At 39.4% G+C, this 24,612-nt stretch overlaps 2 protein-coding genes and 1 non-coding gene across 3 annotated transcripts; 1 reads left to right on the top strand and 2 right to left on the bottom strand.

Annotated features, from left to right (window-relative positions):
- Positions 1-2,210: 2,210 nt before the first annotated feature.
- LOC138894700 (uncharacterized) lies at positions 2,211-3,314 on the bottom strand. The gene is made up of 2 exons (XM_070179424.1): positions 3,012-3,314; positions 2,211-2,906 (listed from the first exon to the last, which is right to left on the bottom strand). Exons 1-2 carry the CDS (start codon positions 3,312-3,314, stop codon positions 2,211-2,213), a joined length of 999 nt encoding a protein of 332 aa, XP_070035525.1.
- An 89-nt stretch (positions 3,315-3,403) lies between these two features.
- Positions 3,404-3,510, top strand: LOC117281654 (small nucleolar RNA R71). The gene has a single exon (XR_004512277.1). It is a non-coding gene; the product is annotated as a small nucleolar RNA R71 (small nucleolar RNA).
- A 16,888-nt stretch (positions 3,511-20,398) lies between these two features.
- Positions 20,399-21,484, bottom strand: LOC138894699 (uncharacterized). The gene is made up of 2 exons (XM_070179423.1): positions 20,906-21,484; positions 20,399-20,842 (listed from the first exon to the last, which is right to left on the bottom strand). Exons 1-2 carry the CDS (start codon positions 21,482-21,484, stop codon positions 20,399-20,401), a joined length of 1,023 nt encoding a protein of 340 aa, XP_070035524.1.
- Positions 21,485-24,612: the final 3,128 nt, after the last annotated feature.

The raw sequence follows: 24,612 nt of genomic DNA, 5'->3' as shown, positions 1-24,612 counted from the left end.
GGAACCTCCCCAGCAGTAATGGCCAACAATTGCTCATCCGGGAATGTTTTCTTGACGAAATCTCCCTCACCTACATGATTCCGAGTTTCTAACCTAGATAAGTGATCAGCCACATAATTCTCTATTCCTTTACGATCTCGGATCTCCAAATCAAATTCCAGCAAGAGTAAAACCCAACTGATTAGCCTTGGTTTAGCATCTTTCTTTTCGAACAAATAGTTGAAGATTGCATGGTATATGTAGACGATGACTTTGGTTCCAACCAAATAGGCCCGAAATTTATCGAACGCCAACACTACAACAACCAACCCCTTTTCTGTCACAGTATACTTTATTTGAGCAGGAGTAACAGTCTTGCTTGCGCAGTAAATGGAGTGAAAAGATTTTCTACTCCTCTGGCCTAACACGGCCACAATTGCACCATCACTAGCGTCACACATCAGCTCAAATGGCTCTTTCAAGTCAGGAGCCACTATGATTGGTGCACTCACTAACTTCTTTTTCACCTCCTCGAATGCTTTCAGACAAGCATCGTCAAACTTGAATGGCGCATCATTCTCTAACAACCTGCACAAATTAGAAGAAATTTTTGAGAAATCCTTTATAAATTGGCGATAAAAACCTACATGTCCAAGAAAACTCCTAACTCATTTCACTGAAATCGGTGGTGGCAACTTTTCAATTGCTTCCACCTTAGCTTTGTCAACTTCCAATCCATCTTTGGACACCTTGTTCCCCAACACTATACCTTCACCTACCATAAAATGGCACTCTTCCCAATTCAGTACCAGATTAGTCTCCTCACACCTGGCAAGCACTTTAGCAAGATTGGTCAAGCATTCATCAAAAAAAGGACCAAACCAAGAAAAATCATCCATAAAAACCTCCACAAACCATTCCACTATATCGGTGAAAATAGCCATCATACACCTTTGAAAAGTCACAGGTGCATTACACAACCCGAATGACATTCTCTTAAATGCATAAGAGCCATAAGGGCATGTAAAAGTGGTCTTTTCTTGATCTTCCAGGGCAATAGCAATCTGATTATACCCCGAATAGCCATCAAGGAAACAATAGTATTCCTCTCCGGCTAACCTGTCAAGCATTTGATCAATGAAGGGGAGGGGGAAGTGATCTTTTCGTGTAGCATTATTCAACTTACTATAATCTATGCATATTCACCAACCAATCACAGTTCTAGTTGGGATTAATTCATTTTGTTCATTCACTACAACAGTCATACCCCCTTTTTTAGGTACACATTGAACATAGCTTACCCACTTACTATCGGAGATGGGAAATACTATACCTGTGTCGAGCCACTTAATCACTTCTTTTCTTACCACCTCTTTCATGATTGGATTTAGGCGGCGTTGATGATCCACGCTAGGCTTGTGTCCCTCCTCTATGAGTATTTTGTGCATGCAGAATGCAGGGCTAATACCCTTTATGTCAGACATTGTCCAACCAATGGCATGATTGTGCTCCCTCCGCACCCTTAAGAGCTTTTCTTCCTGCAATTTAGACAAATGAGAAGAAACAATCACAGGTAAAGTGTTAAAACTACCTAAATATACATAATGAAGATGAGATGGTAAGGGTTTAAGTTCCAGTTTTGGAACCTCCCCAACTGAGGGTCTAGGGGGAAGGCCGATTGGCCTATCCAGAGGCTCAAACTGGGATCTTTCTCTTATGTATTCACAAGATGCATCCAAAATTTGCAACATCTCCACAACCTCTTGCTCCAGTTCCAAGTAATTGAACAACATCAATGTCTTTTCTAGTGCATCTTCTTTAAATGCACTTGGCTCTACGGCTGGTTCATTTATCTTCACTACAAAAATCATGGACAGGTCATCTCGTAATGACGAGGCAACTGAATGACTCGATATCCATTGAAGACCGCTTCTTCATTGTCCACCCTCAGGATCATCTTATCTTCTCGGACTTTGATAATGGCATCTCCAGTGGTCAAAAGAGGTCATCCCAAGATGATAGGAACTAACTCATCAGCCTCGTAGTCCAGGATGATAAAATCTGCAGGGAAAATAAACTTCCCAATCTGCAGCAAGACGTCCTCAATTACCCTCCCAGGATAAACATAAGATCTGTCAGCTAAATGTAGCAGCACCGTGGTGGGTCTCGGAGCTCCTAATCCCAATTGTTTGAACACTGACAATGACATCAGATTGATACTTGCACCCGAATCACACAAGGCTACCAACATCAATTTCAGCAATCCTCACGGGGATGGTAAATCTAGCCGGATCCTTAAGCTTTTGTGGAAGCTTATGTTTAATCTTGGAAGTGCACTCCTCAGTAAGTGCGCTGGTCTTAAATTCAGTTAACCTCCTCTTATTTGCCACTATATCCTTAATATATTTTTCATATTTTTGGACCTCACAGAGCATGTCCACCAAAGGGATGCTCAAGTGTATCTGCTTTAGCATATCTAAAAATTTGTGAAACATATTGTCATCATTCTTCTTACTCAGTCTTTGAGGAAAAGGAGGAGGCACCCTCCCTGATATTTTCTCAGACTTTATTTTGTTTCTCTTATCTACCTCTATATTTTTTGGCACTCTTTCTTCTTCGAGCCCAAACTCTTCCTTTTTCTTCTTAGGCACTTCTACTAACTCTCTCCCATTTCTCAACATCACTGTATTGACTTGAGGATTTTTCTCTGTATCACTTGAGGGAGCTCCAACAGGTCTAGTATTTTGATTGTTAGCCATTTGCCCAAACTGCCTCTCTAGATTTCTAAACTCTATGCGCAATTGTTGATTCTCAGCCATAACTTTCTGATTGTCTATCAAGAGCTTTTTCATAATGTCAGTCAAACTCTCTTCTGATTGCTGTGGAGGTTGAGGTGGATGATTATAATTCGCTTGAGGCTTGATGTTCTGATTTCCACCCCAAGAGAAGTTAGGATGATTCCTCCAGTTCAGATTTTATGTGTTACTATATTGAGAATTTTGATTCATTGGCCCTCTAGTTTGTTCCCCCACGTAGTAGATGGATTCAGGATTCACGGGGCATATGTCACTTGTGTGACCTTCACCACAAAACTCGTAGCAAGTAGACATCTTTTGCACATGCTGCATCTGTTGTGCTTGGTGCAGTGTAATCTTATTCATCTGATTTTCTAATCTCGCTATATCTGCCCTCATGGCTGAGAAATCATCAAGCTCGATCACACCTGGTGCCTCTTGTTTAAGCGCTCTTCGTGGTTTCCCATCTGCTGGCCAATTATTATTATTAGCAGTGAAATTGTTTAGCAGGATCTGGATCTCATTATACGGTCTTGCCATGCAACTACCCCCCACATGCTGAGTCATGATTTATCTTTGATTCCTCGTCCAACCCATCAACTAAAGTGTGACGCAACACGTCATCAGTCTGACAATGATGTGGGCAGTGTCTGAGTAGCTTCTTGAATCTTTCCCAAGCTTGACGAAGAGTCTCGCCATCTCGTTGTTGAAACCCAAGAATCTGGCTCCTCAGCGACTTTGTCTTCTTAGTGGGAAAAAACTTGATTAAGAATTGCCTTGCTAGATCATCCCAATTGTGGATTGAGTTCGCGGGCTCCTTTTGCAACCATTCCTTAGCTTCCCTTAGCAGTGAAAAGGGAAACAGTGTCAGCCTGACATAGTCCTTGGAAATGTTCGGATAATTGTAAGTGTCTGTAATTTCAAGGAAGTTCTCAATGTGCCTCTGCGGGTCTTCATCAGATAGACCCACATATTGCCCTGTGGACTGAATCAGCTGTACCATGTATTGCTTTAGTTCAAAGTGACCCGTGATCTCAGGCTTCACAATTGCCTGAGTCATATTAGAAAGATTGGGCCTTGCAGCTTTTATAACCGGACGCCCTTCATTACCTGCCATCTCTATTGGTTGTGGTTGAACTACGATGTCCAACTCTCTTTCAATTCTAGTTCTATCTTCAACTTCCCTCCTCACTCTATGAAGCGTTCGTTCGATCTTAGGATAAAGAGGAAGGATATTGTTTTCGCTTCCACTACTCCGCATTCAACTGAAGAGCATGCGTTATCACAAATAAAGCAAACTAAAAATTAAAACTTGAACAAATAACTAATAAAAGCTTAACTTAGATAAACAATCAATAACTAAGTCCCAGGCAACGGCGCCAAAAACTTGTTGGTTCCCCAAGTACACACAAGTATATGTGGCCGTCAAGTAATAAAGTGACTCGAAAGTCGGATGTCGAACCCAAAGAGACTTAGATCAATTGTCAACTAAGCAAACAAAAAATAATTAAGTGTCCAAGATATTTAAGAGTGATGTTTTTCTATTAATCTATAATTACGGAAATTAAACAAGTAACAACTAATTTATCGAGAATGCAAATGTTTATGATGAGATTTTAATTCAGAGGAGGTGAAAATTCAAGGATTGTGGTTGGTTTATCAATCCTATTAAGTTCCATAATCACACTCGTTAATCCAGATTATCTATGGTTGCTAATTAACCAGATCGTTTATATGAATAGCATGTTCCAACAATACTACTCGCCTGCTCACAATATATCAATCCTATATTCCTATGCTATTGAGTATATCATGAACGAATATAATACGTTATTCAATTAAGCAAGACTGTTAGGTATATTCCTATCCTAACCGCGAAATCGTCCCCCGAGCCACGGGTTCAGAAACAAGCTCTCTCTAATTCTACTCTAATCTAAACACGAATTTCCCCAAACATAACAGAGATAGTAGGGTGAATTGGTAGCTACAACAATTCACAAGTTAAAACTAGAATTAAAGAAACAACCACAATATGATAATCCGAATTAACGAAGATGTGCTTAGCCACTCATGTTCTTAGTAACAATGTTCCAAGTATTTTGTATAAACAAATTACAAAGAAAAGATAAATGAATGAAGAACTCGCTGATTTTCTCCTCCGAAAGTTGTTCCACGTGATGTTCTTGCCTCCGGTCGCAAAAACTCGCCTAAAAATGTTGTTTAACGATTATTTATATTTGTAGGAAAAAAAAACCTAGACAAAATAACCAAGTCCAAAACCAAAAAGGATACAATGTAGGCTTTAAAACCCGGAACACCCTCGCTACAGGCCTCACGGCGCGAGGCAAAATGCGAGCTTCATCTCGCTGTAGCCCGTGCGACGCAAGCTCTGTCGCGCTCTTGAATCCTCGCCTCGCCTGCTGTAACGCGAGAAATGTAGCTCGCTACGCCTACTGTTGCTTCGATTCAATTTTGTTGCCTAACATTTCCAATTCACGTTTTTGTTTCTTTTTTCAATTGTTATTTTTGACTTTTTTTTATTTGTCTCTTTTGTCTTCCTTTATAATGTTAAACTTTAATACTTATATATTCACTAATTAAATAATCATAACTCCATTCTTGTAGTGCATAAAATACACATAAAATCTCTACTTTGCTCCCAATTTCGTCTTCAACGTACCTACACATAAAATAAACTCAATTAAGCACAAATATAGTATAGTTTAGCATTAAAGCCCTAAAATGTAAGGTAAGTAATGCACTAAAAATATGGAATTATAGCCAAACATCACTACCCCACACTTAAACGTTGCTCGTCCTCGAGCAATCAAACTACCCTTTATATAGACACGACCTTTTTAAACAATTCTCCTAACTCTTCACCCCAAGAGTCTTTAAAATAGACTAAGCACAAGGGTGTAACATCTTCACCTCAAGATTTGACTCACAAGTACCATGCATTATTCACTACTCACTCACTTACTCTAACATAGAGGTAAATGACATTATTACCTTTCCTTCATGAGTCAAGTGCCCTCACCCAACAAAAGAGAGTAGTTCCACACACATTAAAATTTAAGAACAATTATTAACTCAAGATAGGAAGAATTCACTCACTCTTAGAAATAACATTCATATGCCACAAAAGATGCACCATAGGCTTGCCCGTAGTATACCACTCTACTAATCGAGCTCATTCAGTCTAGGATCAAGTATGACTTTAATTGTTTGTAATGTAGGTTGCAGGTCGGGTAGGATACATTTGGCTATAAGAGTGACTACACCTCCCTAAGCACTTTAATACATATACTTTAACATTCAAACCCCATACTTATGTCAAACCAAACTCCACCTTCACATCTATGTATATTACTCCATACTTCTTTTAAGCACAATTACATCAAGAGTCACCACTATCAAGGAATATTTTTCACATCAATACAACTATATATATTTTTTTCTTTCTTTTTCAATTCACGTGGCTCTTACTTTTTCAAAACAGTGCACCTCTCTCCTTATTTTATTAGTTCCACTCAAAAGCCAAACCAACCACCCCACACTTTAACTTTTACAAAGTTCACTACAATTCAAGTGCTCATGAGAGGTTAAAATGTTCAAATAGATGGTTAATTCAAACAAATGGGTAAGTCTTGTAATATGGTTGCCAAAGAAACAGGATTACAGGCTCAAAGGGGTTAACTACGATACATAACAATTAGGCGGGTAAACTATATATATCTGGCTCAACAAAGAAATACCTATATCACTGACAAGACTGAACAAAACTACTATTTCTCTTTGCAAACACACGGGGCAAGTTCTAGACATCAAATACAATGCACAGAAAAATACACAAACCTCACACACACCTGAAACATAACTCACTCAGGATCGGACTCATCAAGACACTCTAGTCAAAGCAGTTAAGCAAATTTTAGATCATACAATTTAAGGTACTTATACAAGAGTCAAAAACTGAGCCTAAGCATCACAAACAGAGTACTCACTATTCTCAAAGCATAACAAAGTCAAGAGATATTTCTTCAATTCAATTCATCTCATAATGGCTCCTACTCCTAAAGAAAATAAAACTAACTACACCCGGTTCAAACAAAACCCTTAGAAAAGAACCGCGGCACAAAGAAAAACCAAGGGGGAATTACTACACTACATACAAAGAAAATCTTTTTGTCCTTTTTTCTTAGACTTAAATCCCTCAAGAAAACTGTCTAGGAGATCCACCATCGGGAAAAGTCCAATTTTTCTACTTTTTTTTTTCAATATTTTTCATAGCTACTAAAATACTAAAACATTACACAACTACGAAAATAAAAATAAGAAGTTAACATTTTTATACCATCCTACTACTAATTATCTAGAGAATTCTCCCACCCCACACTTAAAAGAGTACAGTGTCCCCAATGCACAAATAAAGCAAAACAATAACGAGGGTGGACATGAAACTCCCTGAAAAGCCAAAGGCCGAAGCCATAGCGGCTCACGGGGTACTCAGACTTCCCCCAGGCATGGTCCTTTGTATGGGCACCCCACACTTAGTTCTCACCATCAAACTCGCTTTTGCCCACTTCCAATGGCTTTGCCTCCTATGCTTATAATCCTGCAAAACACAAACACTACATCAATAATAAGATAAAAAAATAAAAATAAAAGAAAGCAGTAAAGATGGGTTGCCTCCCAACAAGCGCCTGATTTAACGTCGCGCACGACACAGAATCGCGTCTAATCATTGGCAAGTAACACCTTTGACTTTTGACTATCAAAGTCACCTCCATAATAGTGCTTTACTCTTTGTCCGTTCACTAAGAACGTTCTCTCGCCACCTAAGACGCACAGCTCAATTCCACCATGTGGAGTGACTCTCACTACCTCCAACGGGCCCGACCATCTCAATTTGAGCTTCCCCGGAAAGAGTCTTAACCTCGAATTGAACAAGAGAACCAATTGGCCCGGTTCGAACTCGCGATAGTGGATATGCTTATCATGCAAGCGCTTGGTCTTTTCTTTATATAACTTTGCATTCTCATACGCATGCAAGAGAAACTCATCAAGCTCGTTCAATTGCATCACCTGCTTTCTACCCACTAATTCTGCATAAAAGTTCAGCTTCTTTATCGCCCAATAGGCCTTGTGCTCAAGTTCCACCGGTAAATGGCATGCCTTCCCATAAACTAGCTTGTAAGGGGAGGTTCCGATTGGAGTTTTGTAGGCAGTCTAGTATGCCCATAGATCATCATCAAGCTTTGCAGCCCAATCTTTCCTACTTGCACTAACCGTCTTCTCTAGGATCTACTTTATCTCTCTATTTGAGACTTCAACTTGCCCACTATTCTGAGGATGGTAAGCGGTTGCAACCTTATGTTTGACCCCATATTGCGCTAAGACATTGTTCAAGAGCTTGTTACAGAAGTGGGTGCCCCCATAACTTATCATCACTCTCGGAGTACCGAACCTTGTAAAGATATGCTTTTTCAAAAAGTTGACCACAACATTGGCATCATTGGTAGGAAGAGAAGTGGCCTCCACCCACTTCGACACATAGTCAACGGCCACCAAAATGTGCTTACACCTACTGGACAAGGGAAACTGACCCATAAAATCAATTTCCTACACATCAAAAATTTCAACCTCCATAATACCGTGCAATGGCATCTCATGCCTTTTCAAGATTGTTCCTATTCTCTGGCACCTATCACACCTCCTCACAAACTCATGGGCATCTTTAAACACTCCAGGCCAATAAAAACTCGATTGCAACACCTTAGCTGTAGTTTTGTCACCCGCATAATGATCACTATAAGGCGACGCATGACAGTCATGTAAGATAACATTTATTTCGGATTCAGGCACACAACTTCTTATTAACTAATCGGTACAAGATTTGAACAGAATGGGCTCATCCCACACATATGACCTCACATCTCGCAAGAACTTATTTTTAGCATAAGGTTCAAGATCAGGCGGCATCTCTCCACTTTTCAGATTGTTCACAACATTTTCATACCATGGCACCTCCCCAGCAGTAATGGACAACAATTGCTCATCCGTGAATGTTTCCTTGATGACATCTCCCCCAGCTACATGATTCCGAGTTTCTAACCTGGATAAGTGATCAGCCATTTGATTCTCTGTTTCTTTACGGTCTCAGATCTCCAAATCAAATTCCTGCAAAAGAGTAAAACTCAACGGATTAGCCTTGGTTTAGCATCTTTCTTTTCGAACAAATACCTGATGGATGCATGGTTTGTGTAGACGATGACTTTGGTGCCAACCAAATAGGCCCAAAATTTATCGAACACCCACACTACAGCAAGCAACTCCTTTTCTGTCACAATATAATTTATTTATGCATGAGTAAGATTCTTGCTTTCATAGTAAATGGAGTGAAAAATTGTGCTCCTCCTCTGGCCCAACACGGCCCCAATTGCACCATCACTAGCGTCGCACATCAGCTCAAATGGCTCTTTCCAGTCACGAGCAATTATAATTGGTGCACTCACAAACTTCTTTTTCAGCTCCTCGAATGCTTTAAGACAAGCATCGTCAAACTTGAATGGCACATCCTTCTCTAACAACCTGCACAAAGGAGAGGAAATGTTTGAGAAATCCTTTATAAATCGGCGATAAAAACCTGCATGTCCCAGAAAACTCCTAACACCTTTCACTGAAATCGGTGGTGGCAACTTTTCAATTGCTTCCACCTTAGCTTTGTCAACTTCCAATCCATCTTTGGACACCTTGTTCCCCAACACTATACCTTCACGTACCATAAAGTGGCACTTTTTCCAATTCAGTACCATATTAGTCTCCTCACACCTAGCAAGCATTTTAGAAAGATCGGTCAAGCATTCATCAAAAGAAGGACCAAACACAGAAAAATCATCCATAAAAACCTCCACAAATCATTCCACCATATCGGTGAAAATAGCCATCATACACCTTTGAAAAATCGTAGGTGCATTACACAACCCGAATGGCATTCTCTTAAATGCATAAGTGCCATAGGGGCATGTAAAAGTGGTCTTTTCTTGATCTTCCAGGGCAATAGCAATCTGATTATACCCTGAATAGCCGTCAAGGAAACAATAGTATTCCTGTCCGGCTAACCTATCAAGCATTTGATCAATGAAGGGGAGGGGGAAGTGATCTTTTCGTGTAGCATTATTCAACTTCCTATAATCTATGCATATTTGCCAACCAGTCACAGTCCTAGTTGGGATTAATTCATTTTGTTCATTCACTACAACAGTCATACCCCCCCTTTTAGGTACACATTGAACATGGCTTACCCACTTACTATCGGAGATGGGAAATACTATACTTGTGTCCAGCCACTTAATCACTTCTTTTCTTACCACCTCTTTCATGATTGGATTTAGGCGGCGCTGATGTTCCACGCTAGGCTTGTGTCCCTCCTCTATGAGTATTTTGTGTATGCAGAATGTAGGGCTAATACACCTTTTGTCAGACATTGTCCAACCAATGGCATGTTTGTGCTCCCTCAGCACCCTTAAGAGCTTTTCTTTCTGCAATTTAGACAAATAAGAAGAAACAATCACAGGTAAAGTGTTAGAACTACCCAAATATGTATAATGAAGATGAGATGGTAAGGGTTTAAGTTCCAGTGTTTTAGTCTCCTCAACTGAGGGTTTAGGGGGCAAGCCGATTGGCCTATCCAGAGGCTCAAACTGGGATCTTTCTCTTATGTATTCACAAGATGCATCCAAATTTTGCAACATCTCTTCAACCTCTTCTTCCAGTTCCAAGTGATTGAACAACATCAATGTCTTTTCTAGTGCATCTTCTTTTAATGCACTTGCCTTTACAGCTGGTTCATTTATCTTCACCACAGAAATCATGGCCAAGTCCTCGTAATGACGAGGTAACTGAATAGCTCGATATACATTGAAGACCGTTTCTTCATTGTCCACCCTCAGGATCATCTTACCTTCTCGGACTTTGATAATGGCATCTCCAGTGGACAAAAGAGGTCATCCCAAGATGATATGAACTAACTCATCATCCTCGTAGTCTAATTTGATCAAATCTGAAGGGAAAATAAACTTCCCAATCTGCAGCAAGACGTCCTAAATTACCCTTCCAGGATAAACATAAGATCTGTCAGCTAACTATAGCAGCACCATGGTGGGTCTCGGAGCTCCTAATCCCAATTGTTTGAACACTGACAACGGCATCAGATTGATACTTGCACCCAAATCACACAAGGCTCCACCCACATCAATTTCACCAATCCTCACAGGGATGGTAAAACTACCCGAATCCTTAAGCTTTTGTGGAAGCTTATGTTGAATCCTGGAAGTGCACTCCATAGTAAGTGCGCCGGTCACAAATTAAGTTAATCTCCTCTCATTTGCCACTATATTCTTAATATATTTTGTATATTTTGGGACCTCACGGAGCATATCCACCAAAGGGATGCTCAAGTGTATCTACTTCAGTATATCTAAAAATTTGTGAAACATGTGGTCATTATTCTCCTTTCTCAATCTTTGAGGAAAATGAGGTGGCACCCTCTCTGATATTTGCTCAGCCACTATTTTGTTTCTCTCATCTACCTCAACAGGTTTTGTCACTCTTTCTTCTTCGAGCCCAGACTGCTCCTTTTTCTTCTTAGGCACTTCTACTAACTCTCTCCCATTTCTCAACGTCACTGTATAGACTTGAGGATTTTTCTCTGTATCAATTAGTAGAGCTCCAACAGGTCTAATATTCTGATTGTTAGCCATTTGTCCAAACTGCCTCTCTAGATTTCTGAACTCTGTGCGCAATTGTTGATTCTCAGCCATAACTTTCTATTTGTCTAGCAAGAGGTTTTTCATCATGTATGTCAAACTCTCTTCTGATTGCATTGGAGGTTGAGGTGGATGATTATAATTCACTTGAGTCCTGATGTTCTGATTTCCACCCCAAGAGAAGTTAGGATGATTCCTCCAATTCGGATTGTATGTGTTACCATATTAAGAATTCTGATTCATCGGCCCTCTAGCTTGTTTCCCAAGTAGTAGATGGATTCAGGATTCACAGGGCATATGTCACTAGTGTGACCTTCACCATATAACTCGCAGCAAGTAGACATCTGTTGCACATGCTGCATCTGTTGTTCTTGGTGCATTGTCATCTTATTCATCTGATTTGCTAATCTCGCTATATCTGCCCTCATGGCTGAGAAATCATCAAGCTCGATCACACCTGCTGCCTTTTGTTAATGTGCTCTTCGTGGTTCCTCATCTCCTTGCCAATTATTATCATTAGCAGTGAAATTGTTTTGCAGGATCAGGATATCTCTATACGGTCTTGCCATGCAACTACCCCCACATGCTAAGTCAAGATTCATCTTTGATGCCTCGTCCAACCCATCAATGAAAGTGTGACCCAACACCTCATGTGTCTAATAATGATGTGGGCAGTCTCTGAGTAGCTTCTTGTATCTTTCCCAAGCTTGACGAAGAGTCTCGCCATCTCATTGTTGAAACCCAAGAATCTGGCTCCTCAGCGACTTTGTCTTCTTAGTGGGAAACAACTTGATTAAGAATTTCGTTGCTAGATCATCCCAATTGTGGATTGAGTTCGCGGGCTCCTTTTGCAACCATTCCTTAGCTTCCCCTAGCAGTGAAAAGGGAAATAGTGTCAGCCTGACATAGTCCTTGGAAATGTTCGGATAATTGTAAGTGTCTGTAATTTCTAGGAAGTTATCAATGTGCCTTTGCGAGTCTTCATGAGATAGACCCACATATTGCCCTGTGGACTGAATCAGCTCTATCATGTATTGTTTGAGTTCAAAGTGACCCATGATCTCAGGCTTCACAATTGCCTGAGTCATATTATCAAGACTGGGCCTTGCAACTTCTATCACCGGATGCCATTCTTTACCTGCTATCTCTATTGGTTGTGGTTGAACTACGATGTCCAACTCTCTTTTAATTCTAGTTTTAGCTTCAACTTCCCTCCTCACTCTATGAAGTGTTCGTTCGATCTTAGGATCAAAAGGAATGATATTGTTTGAGCTTTTACTCCTCCGCATTCAAGAGAAGAGCCTGCGTTATCACAAACTAAAGCAAACTAAAAATTAAAACTTGAACAAATAACGAATAAAAGCTTAACTTAGATAAACAATCAATAACTAAGTCCCCAGAAATGACGCCAAAAACTTGTTGGTTCCCCAAGTACACGCAAGTATACGTGGCCGTCAAGTAATAAAGTGACTCGAAAGCCGGATGTCTAACCCACAGAGACTTAGATCAATTATCAACTAAGCAAACTAAAATCAATTAATTGTCCAATATATTTAAGAGTGATATTTTTTTATTAATTTACAATTGCGGAAATTAAACGAGCAACAACTAATTTATCAAGAATGCAAATGTGTATGATGAGATTTTAATTCAGATGAGGTGAAAATTCCAGGGTTGTGGTTGGTTTATCAATGCTATTAAGTTCAATAATCACACTCGTTAATACAGATTATCTATGGTTGCTAATTAACCGGATCATTTATATGAATAGCATATTCCCACAATACTACTCGCCTGCCCATAATATATCAATCCTATATTCCTATGGTATTGAGTATATCATGAACGAATATAATACGTTATTCAATTAAGCAAGACTGTTAGGTATATTCCTATCCTAACCGCGAAATCGTCCCCCGGGCCACGGGTTCAGAAACAAGCTCTCTCTAATTCTACTCTAATCTAAACACGAATTTCCCCAAACATAACATAGATAGTAGGGTGAATTGGTAGCTACAACAATTCACAAGTTAAAACTAGAATTAAAGAAACAACCGCAAGATGATAATCTAAATTAATAAAGATATAATTAATAAACGTTAATAATCATGTCATCCACAACCCTAGAACTAAAGTACTTAGCCACTCATGTTCGTAGTAACAATTTTCCAAGTATTATGCATAAACAAATTACAAAGAAAAGATAAATGAATGAAGAACTCGATGATTTTCTCCTACAAAATTTGTTCCACGTGATGTTCTTGCCTCCGGTTGCACAAACCCCTCTAAAAATGGTGTTTAATGACTATTTATATGTATAGGAAAAAAGCCTAGATGAAATAACTAAGTCCAAAACCAAAAGGATACAAAATAGGCTTTAAAACACGGAACACCCTCGCTACAGGCCTCGCGGCGCGTGGCAAAACGCGAGCTTCATCTCGCTGCAGCCCATGCGACGCAAGCTCTATCACATGCTTTAATCCTCGCCTCGCCTGCTCTAACGCGAGCAAAGTAGCTCGCTATGCTTGCTGCTGCTTCGATTCAAATTTGTTGCCTAACATTTCCAATTCACGTTTTTGTTTCTTTTTTCAATTGTTCTTTTTGTCTTCTTTTGATTTGACTTTTTTGCTTTCCTTTGTAATGTTAAACTTTAATCCTTATATATCCACTAATTAAATAATCATAACTCCATTCTTGTAGTGTATAAAATACATATAAAATCTCTACTTTGCTCCAAATTTCGTCTACAACGTACCTACACATAAAATAAGCTCAATCAAGCACAAATATAGCATAGTTTAGCATTAAAACCCCAAAACGTAAGGTAACCAGTGCACTAAAAATATGAAATTATAGACAAACATCACTACCCACACTTAAATGTTGCTCGTCGTCGAGCAATCAAGCTACACTTTATATAAACACGGCCTTTTTAAACAACTCTCCTAACTCATCACACCAAGAATCTTTAAAATAGACTAAGCACAAGGGTGTAACATCTTCACCTCAAGATTTGACTCACAAGTGCGATGCATTATTTACCACTTACTCTAACATAGAGGTCAATGAAATTATTACCTTTCCTTCATGAATCAAGTGCCCTCACACAACAAATGAGAGTAGTTCCACATACATTAAAATTTAAGAACAATTAGGAACTCAAGATAGGAAGAATTCACTCACTCTCAGAAATAACATTCATATGCCACAAAACATGCACCATAGGCTTGCCCGTAATGTACTATTCGAGCTCATTCAGTCTAGGATCAAGTATGACTTTAATTGGTTGTAATGTAGGATGCTGGTCGGGTAGGATACATTTGGCTATAAGAGTGACTACACCTCCCTAAGTACTTTAATACATATACTTTAACATTCAAATCCCATACTTATGTCAAACCAAACTCCACCTTCACATCAATGTATATTACTCCATACTTCCTTTAAACACTATTACATCAAGAGACACAACTATCAAGGAATATTTCTCACAACAATACAACTATATATTTTTTTTTCTTTCTTTTTCAATTCACGTGGCTCTTACTTTTTCAAAACAGTGCACCTTTCTCCTTATTTCATTAGTTTCACCAAAAGCAAAAGCAACCACCCCACCCTTTAACTTTTACAAAGTTCATTACAATTCAAGTGCTCATGAGAGGTTAAAAGGTCCAAAAAGATGGTTAATTCAAACAAATGGGTAAGGCTTGTAATGTGGTTGCCAAAGAAACAGGATTACAGGCTCAAATGGGTTAACTACGATACGTAACAATTAGGCGGGTAAACTATATATATCTGGCTCAACAAAGAAATGCCTATATCACTTCCAAGACTGAACAAAACTACGATTTCGCTTTGCAAACACATGGGGCAAGTTCTAGACATCAAATGCAATGCACAGAATAACACACAAACCTCACACACGCATGGCACATAACTCACTCGGGATCGGACTCATCAAGACACTCTAGTCAAAGCAGTTAAGCAAATTTAAGATCATACAATTTAAGGTATTTATACAAGGGTCAAAAACTGAGCCTAAGCGTCACAACCAAAGTACTCACTATTCTTAAGGCATAACAAAGTTAAGAGATATTGCTTCAATTCAATTCATCTCACAATGGCTCCTACTCCAAAAAAAAATTAAACTTACTACACCCGGTTCAAACAAAACCCTTGGAAAAGAACCGCGGCACAAAGAAAAACCCAGAGGGAATTACTACACTACATACAAAGAAAATGTTTTTGTCCTTTTTCCTTAGACTTAAATCTCTCAAAAAAACTGACTAGGAGATTCATCGTTGAGAAAAGTCCAATCTTTCTACTTTTGTTTTTCAATTTTTTTCATAGCTACTAAAATACTAAAACACTACACAACTACGAAAACAAAACTAAGAAGTTAACATTTTTCTAATATCCTACTACTAATTATCTAGAGAATTCTCCCACCCCATACTTAAAAGAGTGCAGTGCCCTCAATGCACAAATAAAGCAAAACAATAACGAGGGTGGACAAGAAACTCCCTGAAAGGCCAAAGGCCGAAGCAATAGCAGCTCACGGGGTACTCAGACTTCCCCCAAGCATGGTACTTTGTGTGGGCACCTCACACTTAGTTCTCACCATCTAACTCGCTTTTGCACACTTCCAATGGCTTTGCCTCCTATGCTTATAATCCTGCAAAATAAAAACAAACACTATAGCAATAACAAGATAAAAAATAAAAATAAAAGAAAGCAGTAAAGATGAGTTGCCTCCCAACAAGCGCCTGATTTAACGTCGCGGCACGACACATAATCTCGTCTAATCATTGGCAAGTAACACCTTCGACTTCTGGCTATCAAAGTCACCTCCATAATAGTGCTTTATTCTTTGTCCGTTCACTAAGAAAATTCTCTCGCCACCTACGCGCATCTCAATTGCACCATGTGGAGTGACTCTCACTACCTCAAACGGGCCCAACCATCTCGATTTGAGCTTCCCCGGAAAGAGTCTTAACCTCGAATTGAACAAGAAAACCAATTGGCCCGGTTCAAATTCGCGATGGTGGATATGCTTATCATGCCAGTGCTTGGTCTTTTCTTTATATAACTTGGCATTCTCATACGCATGAAAGCGAAACTCATCAAGCTCGTTCAATTGCATCACCCGCTTTTTACCCACTAATTCTGCATCAAAGTTCAGGTTCTTTATCGCCCAATAGGCCTTGTGCTCAAATTCCACCGATAAATAACATGCCTTCCCATAAACTAGCTTGTATGGGGAGGTTCCGATTGGAATTTTTTAGGCAGTCCGGTATGCCCATAGAGCATCTTCAAGCTTTGCAGCCCAATCTTTCCTACTTGCACTAACTGTTTTCTCCAGGATCTGCTTTATCTCTTTATTTGATACTTCAACTTGCCCACTAGTCTGAGGATGGTAAGCGGTTGCAACCTTATGTTTGACCTCATATTGCACTAAGACATTGTCCAAGAGCTTGTTACAGAAATGGGTGCCCCCATCACTAATCATCACTCTCGGAGTGCCGAACCTTTTAAAGATATGCTTTTTCACAAAGTTGACCACCACCTTGGCATCATTGGTAGGAAGAGAAATTCCCTCCACCCACTTCGACACATAGTCAACGGCCACCAAAATGTGCTTACACCTACTGGAAAAGGGAAACGGACCCATAAAATCAATTCCCCACACATCAAAAATTTCAACCTCCATAATACCGTGCAATGTCATCTCATGCCTTTTCGTGATTGTTCCTATTCTCTGGCACCTATCACACCTCCTCACGAACTCATGGGCGTCTTTAAACACCATAGGCCAATAAAAACCCGATTGCAACACCTTAGCTTCCATTTTGTCACCCGCATAATGACCACCATAAGGCGACGCATGACAGTCATGTAAGATAGTATTTATTTCAGATTCAGGCACACATCTTCTCATTAACTGATCGGTACAAGATTTGAACAGAAATGGCTCATCCCACACATATGACCTCACATCTCGCAAGAACTTCTTTTTAGCATAAGGTTCAAGATCAGGCGGCATCTCTCCACTTGCCAGATAGTTCACAAAATCTGCATACCATGGCACCTCCCCAGCAGTAATGGCAAACAATTGCTCATCCAGGAATGTTTACTTGATGATGTTTCCCTCAACTACATGATTTCGAGTTTCTAACCTAGATAAGTGATCAGCTACTTGATTCTCTGTTCCTTTACGGTCTCGGATCTCCAAATCAAATTCCTGCAAGAGTAAAACCCAACGGATTAGCCTTGGTTTAGCATCTTTCTTTTCGAACAAATACTTGAAAATTGCATGGTCTGTGTAGATGATGACTTTGGTTCCAACCAAATAGGCCCGAAATTTATCGAACTCCCACACTACAGCAAACAACTCCTTTTTTTATTACAGTATAATTTATTTGAGTAGGAGTAACAGTCTTGCTTGCGTAGTAAATGGAGTGAGAAAATTTTCTCCTCTTCTGGCGCAACACGACCCCAATTGCACCATCACTAGCTCCATACATTAACTCAAATGGCTCTTTCTAGTCAGGAGCCACTATGATTGGTGCACTCACTAACATCTTTTTCAACTCCTCGAATGCTTTCAGACAAGTATCGTCAAACTTGAAAGGCAGATCCTTCTCTAACAACCTGTACAAATGAGAAGAAATTTTTTAGAAATCCTTTATAAATTGGCGATAAATACCTGCATGTCCCAGAAAACTCCTAAGTCCTTTCACTGAAATCGGTGGTGGCAACTTTTCAATTTCTTCCACCTTAGCTTTGTCAACTTCCAATCCATCTTTGGACACCTTGTGCCCCAACACTATACCTTCACGTACCATAAAATAGAACTTTTCCCAATTCAGTACCAGATTAGTCTCCTCACACCTGGCTAGCACTTTAGCAAGACTGGTCAAGCATTCATAAAAAAATGACCAAACATAGAAAAATCATCCATAAAAACCTCCACAAACCGTTCCACTATATCGGTGCAAAATAGCCATCATACACCTTTAAAAAGTCACAGGTGCATTACACAACCCGAATGGCATTCTCTTAAATGCATAAGTGCCATAAGGGCATGTAAAAGTGGTCTTTTCTTGATCTTCCGGGGCAATAGCAATCTGATTATTCCGCGAATAGCCGCCAAGGAAACAATTGTATTCCTGTCCGGCTAACCTATCAAGCATTTGATTAATGAAGGGGAAGGGGAAGTGATCTTTTCGTGTAGCATTATTCAACTTCCTATAATCTATACATATTCGACAACCAGTCACAGTCCTAGTTGGGATTAATTCATTTTGTTCATTCACTACAACAGTCATACCCCCTTTTAGGTGCACATTGAACATGGCTTACCCACTTACTATCGAAGATGGGAAATACTATACATGTGTCGAGCCACTTAATCACTTCTTTTCTTATCACCTCTTTCATGATTGGATTTAGGCGGCGTTGATGTTCCACGCTAGGCTTGTGTCCCTCCTCCATGAGTATTTTGGGCTAATACCCTTTATGCTAGACATTGTCCAACCAATGGCATGATTGTGCTCCCTCCGCACCCTTAAGATCTTTTCTTCCTGCAATTTAGACAAATGAGAAGAAACATTCACAAGTAAAGTGTTAGAACTACCCAAATATGCATAATGAAGATGAGATGGCAAGGGTTTAAGTTCCAGTTTTGGAGCCTCCTCAATTGAGGGTCTAGGGGGCAGGCCGATTGGCCTATCCAAAGGCTCAAACTGTGATCTTTCTCTTAGGTATTCACAAGATGCACCCAAAATTTGAAACATCTCCACAACCTCTTGTTCCAGTTCTAAGTAATTGAACAACATCAATGCCTTTTCTAGTGCATCTTCTTTAAATACACTTGGCTCTACGGCTGGTTCATTTACTTCACTATAGAAATCATGGCTAGGTCCTCGTAATGACGAGGCAACTAAATGGCTCGATATACATTGAAGAACGCTTCTTCATTGTCCACCCTCAGGATCATCTTACCTTCTCGGACTTTGATAATGGCATCTCCAGTGGTCAAAAGAGGTCGTCCCAAGATGATAGGAACTAACTCATCAGATTGGTAGTCCAGGATGATAAAATCTGCAGGGAAAATAAAATTCCTAATTTGCAGCAAGACGTCCTCAATTACCCTCCCAGGATAAACATAAGATTTGTCAGCTAACTGTAGCAGCACCGTGGTGGGTCTCGGAGCTCCTAATCCTAATTGTTTGAACACTGACAATGTCATCAGATTGATACTTGCACCCAAATCACACAAGGCTCTACCCACATCAATTTCACCAATCCTCACGGGGATGGTGAAACTACCCGGATCCTTAAGATTTTGTGGAAGCTTATGTTGAATCCTGGAAGTGCGCCGGTCTCAAATTCAGTTAACCTCCTCTTATTTGCCACTATATCCTTAATATATTTTGCATATTTTGGGACCTCACGGAGCATGTCCACCAAAGGGATGCTCAAGTGTATCTGCTTCATCATATCTAAAAATATGTGAAATATATGGTCATGATTATTCTTTCTCAGTCTTTGAGGAAAAGGATGAGGCATCCTATCTGATATTTGCTCAGACTCTATTTTGTTTCTCTCATCTACCTCTATATTTTTTTGCACTCTTTCTTCTTCGAGCCTAGACTGCTCCTTTTTCTTTTTAGGCACTTCTACTAACTCTCTCCCATTTCTCAACATCACTGTATTGACTTGAAAATTTTTCTCTGTATCATTTGGGGGAGCTCCAATAGGTCTAATATTCTGATTGTTAGCCATTTGCCCAAACTGCCTCTCTAGATTTCCGAACTCTGTGCGCAATTGTTGATTCTCAGCCATAACTTTCTAATTGTCTGTCAAGAGCTTTTTCATCATGTCAGTCAAACTCTCTTCTGATTGCTGTGGAGGTTGAGGTGGATGATTATAATTCGCTTGAGGCCTGATGTTCTGATTTCCACCCCGAGAGAAGTTAGGATGATTCCTCCAGTTCGGATTGTATGTGTTACTATATTGAGAATTTTGATTCATCGGCCCTCTAGCTTGTTGCACCACGTAGTAGATAGATTCAAGATTCACGGGGCATATGTAACTTGTGTGACCTTCACCACAAAACTTGCAGTAAGTAGACATTTGTTGCACATGCTGCATCTGTTGTGCTTGGTGCATTGTCATCTTATTCATCTGATTTTCTAATCTCGCTATATCTGCCCTCATAGCTGAGAAATCATCAAGCTCGATCACACTTGCTGCCTTTTGTTTAAGCGCTCTTCGTGGTTCCCCATATTCTTGCTAATTATTATCATTAGCAGTGAAATTGTTTAGCAGGATCTGGATCTCACTATACGGTCTTGCCATGCAACTACCCCCACATGCTGAGTCAAGATTCATCTTTGATGTCTCGTCCAACCCATCAACTAAAGTGTGACGCAACACCTCATCAGTCTGACAATGATGTGGGCAGTCTCTGAGTAGCTTCTTGTATCTTTTCCAAGCTTGACGAAGAGTCTCGCCATCTCGTTGTTGAAACCCGAGAATCTGGCTCCTCAGCGACTTTATCTTCTTAGTGGGAAAAAACTTAATTAAGAATTTCCTTGTTAGATCATCCCAATTTTGGATTGAGTTCGCGGGCTCCTTTTGCAACCATTCCTTAGCTTCCCTTAGCAGTGAAAAGGGAAACAATGTCAGCCTGACATAGTCCTTGGAAACGTTCGGATAATTGTAAGAGTCTGTAATTTCCAGGAAGTTCTCAATGTGCCTCTGCGGGTCTTCATGAGATAGACCCACATATTGCCATGTGGACTGAATCAGCTGTACCATGTATTGTTGGAGTTCATAGTGACCCGTGATCTCAGGCTTCACAATTGCCTGAGTCATATTAGCAAGATTGGGTCTTGCAGCTTCTATCACCGGACGCCCTTCATTACCTGCCATCTCTATTGGTTGTGGTTGAACTACGATGTCCAACTCTCTTTCAATTCTAGTTCTAGCTTCAACTTCCCTCCTCACTCTATGAAGTGTTCGTTCGATCTCAGGATAAAGAGGAAGGATATTGTTTTCGCTTCTACTACTCCACATTCAATAGAAGAGCATGCGTTATCATAAATAAAGCAAACTAAAAATTAAAACTTGAACAAATAATGAATAAAAGCTTAACTTAGATAAACAATCAATAACTAAGTCCCCGTCAACGGCGCCAAAAACTTGTTGGTTCCCCAAGTACACACAAGTATACATGGCCGTCAAGTAATAAAGTGACTCGAAAGTCGGATGTCGAACCCAAAGAGACTTAGATCAATTGTCAACTAAGCAAACAAAAATCAATTAATTGTCCATGATATTTAAGAGAGATGTTTTTCTATTAATCTATAATTGCGGAAATTAAAAAAGCAACAACTAATTTATCAAGAATGCAAATGTTTATGATGAGATTTTAATTCAGAGGAGGTGAAAATTCAAGGATTGTGGTTGGTTTATCAATCCTATTAAGCTCAATAATCACACTCGTTAATCCAGATTATCTATGGTTGCTAATTAGCCGGATCATTTATATGAATAGCATGTTCCCACAATACTACTCGCCTGCTCACAATATATCAATCATATATTCCTATGGTATTGAGTCTATCATGAACAAATATAATACGGTATTCAATTAAGCAAGACTGTTAGGTATATTCTTATCCTAACCGCGAAATCGTCCCCCAAGCCACGGGTTCAGAAACAAGCTCTCTCTAATTCTATTCTAATCTAAACACAGTCTCGCCATCTCATTGTTGAAACCCAAGAATCTGGCTCCTCAACGACTTTGTCTTCTTAGTGGGAAACAACTTGATTAAGAATTTCATTGCTAGATCATCCCAATTGTGGATTGAGTTCGCGGGCTCCTTTTGCAACCATTCCTTAGCTTCCCCTAGCAGTGAAAACGGAAATAGTGTCAGTCTGACATAGTCCTTGGAAATGTTCGGATAATTATAAGTATCTGTAATTTCTAGGAAGTTATCAATGTGCCTTTGTGGGTCTTCATGAGATAGACCCACATATTGCCCTGTGGACTGAATCAGCTGTATCATGTATTGTTTGAGTTCAAAGTGACCCATGATCTCAGGCTTCACAATTGCCTGAGTCATATTATCAAGATTGGGCCTTGCAGCTTCTATCACCGGACGCCATTCTTTACCTGCTATCTATATTGGCTGTGGTTGAACTACGATGTCCAACTCTCTTTTAATTCTAGTTCTAGCTTCAACTTCCCTCCTCACTCTATGAAGTGTTCGTTCGATCTCAGGATCAAGAGGAATGATATTGTTTGCGCTTTTACTCCTCCGCATTCAAGAGAAGAGCCTGCGTTATCACAAACTAAAGCAAACTAAAAATTAAAACTTGAACAAATAACGAATAAAAGCTTAACTTAGATAAACAATCAATAACTAAGTCCCCGGAAACGACGCCAAAAACTTGTTGGTTCCCCAAGTACACGCAAGTATACGTGGCCGTCAAGTAATAAAGTGACTCGAAAGCCGGATGTCGAACCCACAGAGGCTTAAATCAATTATTAACTAAGCAAACTAAAATCAATTAATTGTCCAATATATTTAAGAGTGATATTTTTCTATTAATCTACAATTGCGGAAATTAAACAAGCAACAACTAATTTATCAAGAATGCAAATGTGTATGATGAGATTTTAATTCAAATGAGGTGAAAATTCCAGGGTTGTGGTTGGTTTATCAATCCTATTAAGTTCAATAATCAATTCGTTAATACAAATTATCTATGGTTGCTAATTAACCAGATCATTTATATGAATAGCATGTTCCCACAATACTACTCGCCTGCCCATAATATATCAATCCTATATTCCTATGGTATTGAGTATATCATGAACGAATATAATACGTTATTCAATTAAGCAAGACTGTTAGGTATATTCTTATCCTAACCGCGAAATCGTCCCCCGAGCCACGGGTTCAGAAACAAGCTCTCTCTAATTCTACTCTAATCTAAACACGAATTTCCCCAAACATAACATAGATAGTAGGGTGAATTGGTAGCTACAACAATTCACAAGTTAAAACTAGAATTAAAGAAACAACCACAATATGATAATTCAAATTAACAAAGATGTGCTTAGCCACTCATGTTCTTAGTAACAATCTTCCAAGTATTTTGCATAAATAAATTACAAAGAAAAGAAAAATGAATGAAGAACTCGCTGATTTTCTACTCCGAAAGTTGTTCCACGTGATGTTCTTGCCTCCGGTCGCAAAAACACCTCTAAAAATATTGTTTAATGATTATTTATATGTGTAGGGAAAAAACCTAGACGAAATAACCAAGTCTAAAACCAAAAAGGATACAAAATAGGTTTTAAAACCCGGAACACCCTCGCTACAGGCCTCACGGCGGGAGGCAAAACGCGAGCTTCATCTCGCTGTAGCCCGTGCGACGCAAGCTCTGTCGCGCGCTTTAATCCTCTCCTCCCCTGCTCTAACGCGAGCAAAGTAGCTCGCTACGCCTGTTGCTGCTTCGATTCAATTTTGTTGCCTAAAATTTCCAATTCACGTTTTTGTTTCTTTTTTCAATTGTTATTTTTGTCTTCTTTTGATTTGTCTCTTTTGTCTTCCTTTGTAATGTTAAACTTTAATCCTTATATATCCACTAATTAAATAATCATAATTCCATTCTTATAGTGTATAAAATACATATAAAATCTCTACTTTGCTCCCAATTTCGTTTTCAACGTACCTACACATAAAATAAACTAAATTAAGCACAAATATAGTATAGTTTAGCATTAAAGCCCCAAAATGTAAGGTAAGTAATGCAGTAAAAATATGGAATTACAGCCAAATATCAGAAATCACTCGGATAAATAGTCATTCACGAAAGGGGATATCCTATAATTATAATAGATCAATATACAATCTGTAACAAGAAACTGTTTGATTTTCTAGACCAAGTGAATTTCAAATGGCTCAAACATGCATCACTTTTTATGTTCCCCATGACGTGAGTATCAAAATTGCCCACTTAATGTTTGGCGTTATTATCACTTGCCA

The sequence above is a fragment of the Nicotiana tomentosiformis genome, chromosome 6, assembly GCF_000390325.3.
Source record: "Nicotiana tomentosiformis chromosome 6, ASM39032v3, whole genome shotgun sequence".
In the NCBI taxonomy this organism is placed as follows: Eukaryota; Viridiplantae; Streptophyta; class Magnoliopsida; order Solanales; family Solanaceae; genus Nicotiana; species Nicotiana tomentosiformis.
The sequence above is the reverse complement of the archived record's forward strand: the minus strand, read 5'-3'. Positions and strand labels throughout refer to the sequence as shown.

What these genes read in the sequence shown, in the direction of transcription:
- LOC138894700 (XM_070179424.1), bottom strand. Translation starts at nt 3,314, where the DNA reads ATGGCAAGACCGTATAATGAGATCCAGATCCTGCTAAACAATTTCACT. An exon ending in ATCCTGAATCCATCTACTAC is followed by an intron (nt 2,907 to 3,011) that starts GTGGGGGAACAA and finishes GGTGGAAATCAG; the next exon opens with AACATCAAGCCTCAAGCGAA.
- LOC138894699 (XM_070179423.1), bottom strand. Translation starts at nt 21,484, where the DNA reads ATGGCAGGTAATGAAGGGCGTCCGGTGATAGAAGCTGCAAGACCCAAT. An exon ending in CATGTGGGGGTAGTTGCATG is followed by an intron (nt 20,843 to 20,905) that starts GCAAGACCGTAT and finishes GATAATAATTAG; the next exon opens with CAAGAATATGGGGAACCACG.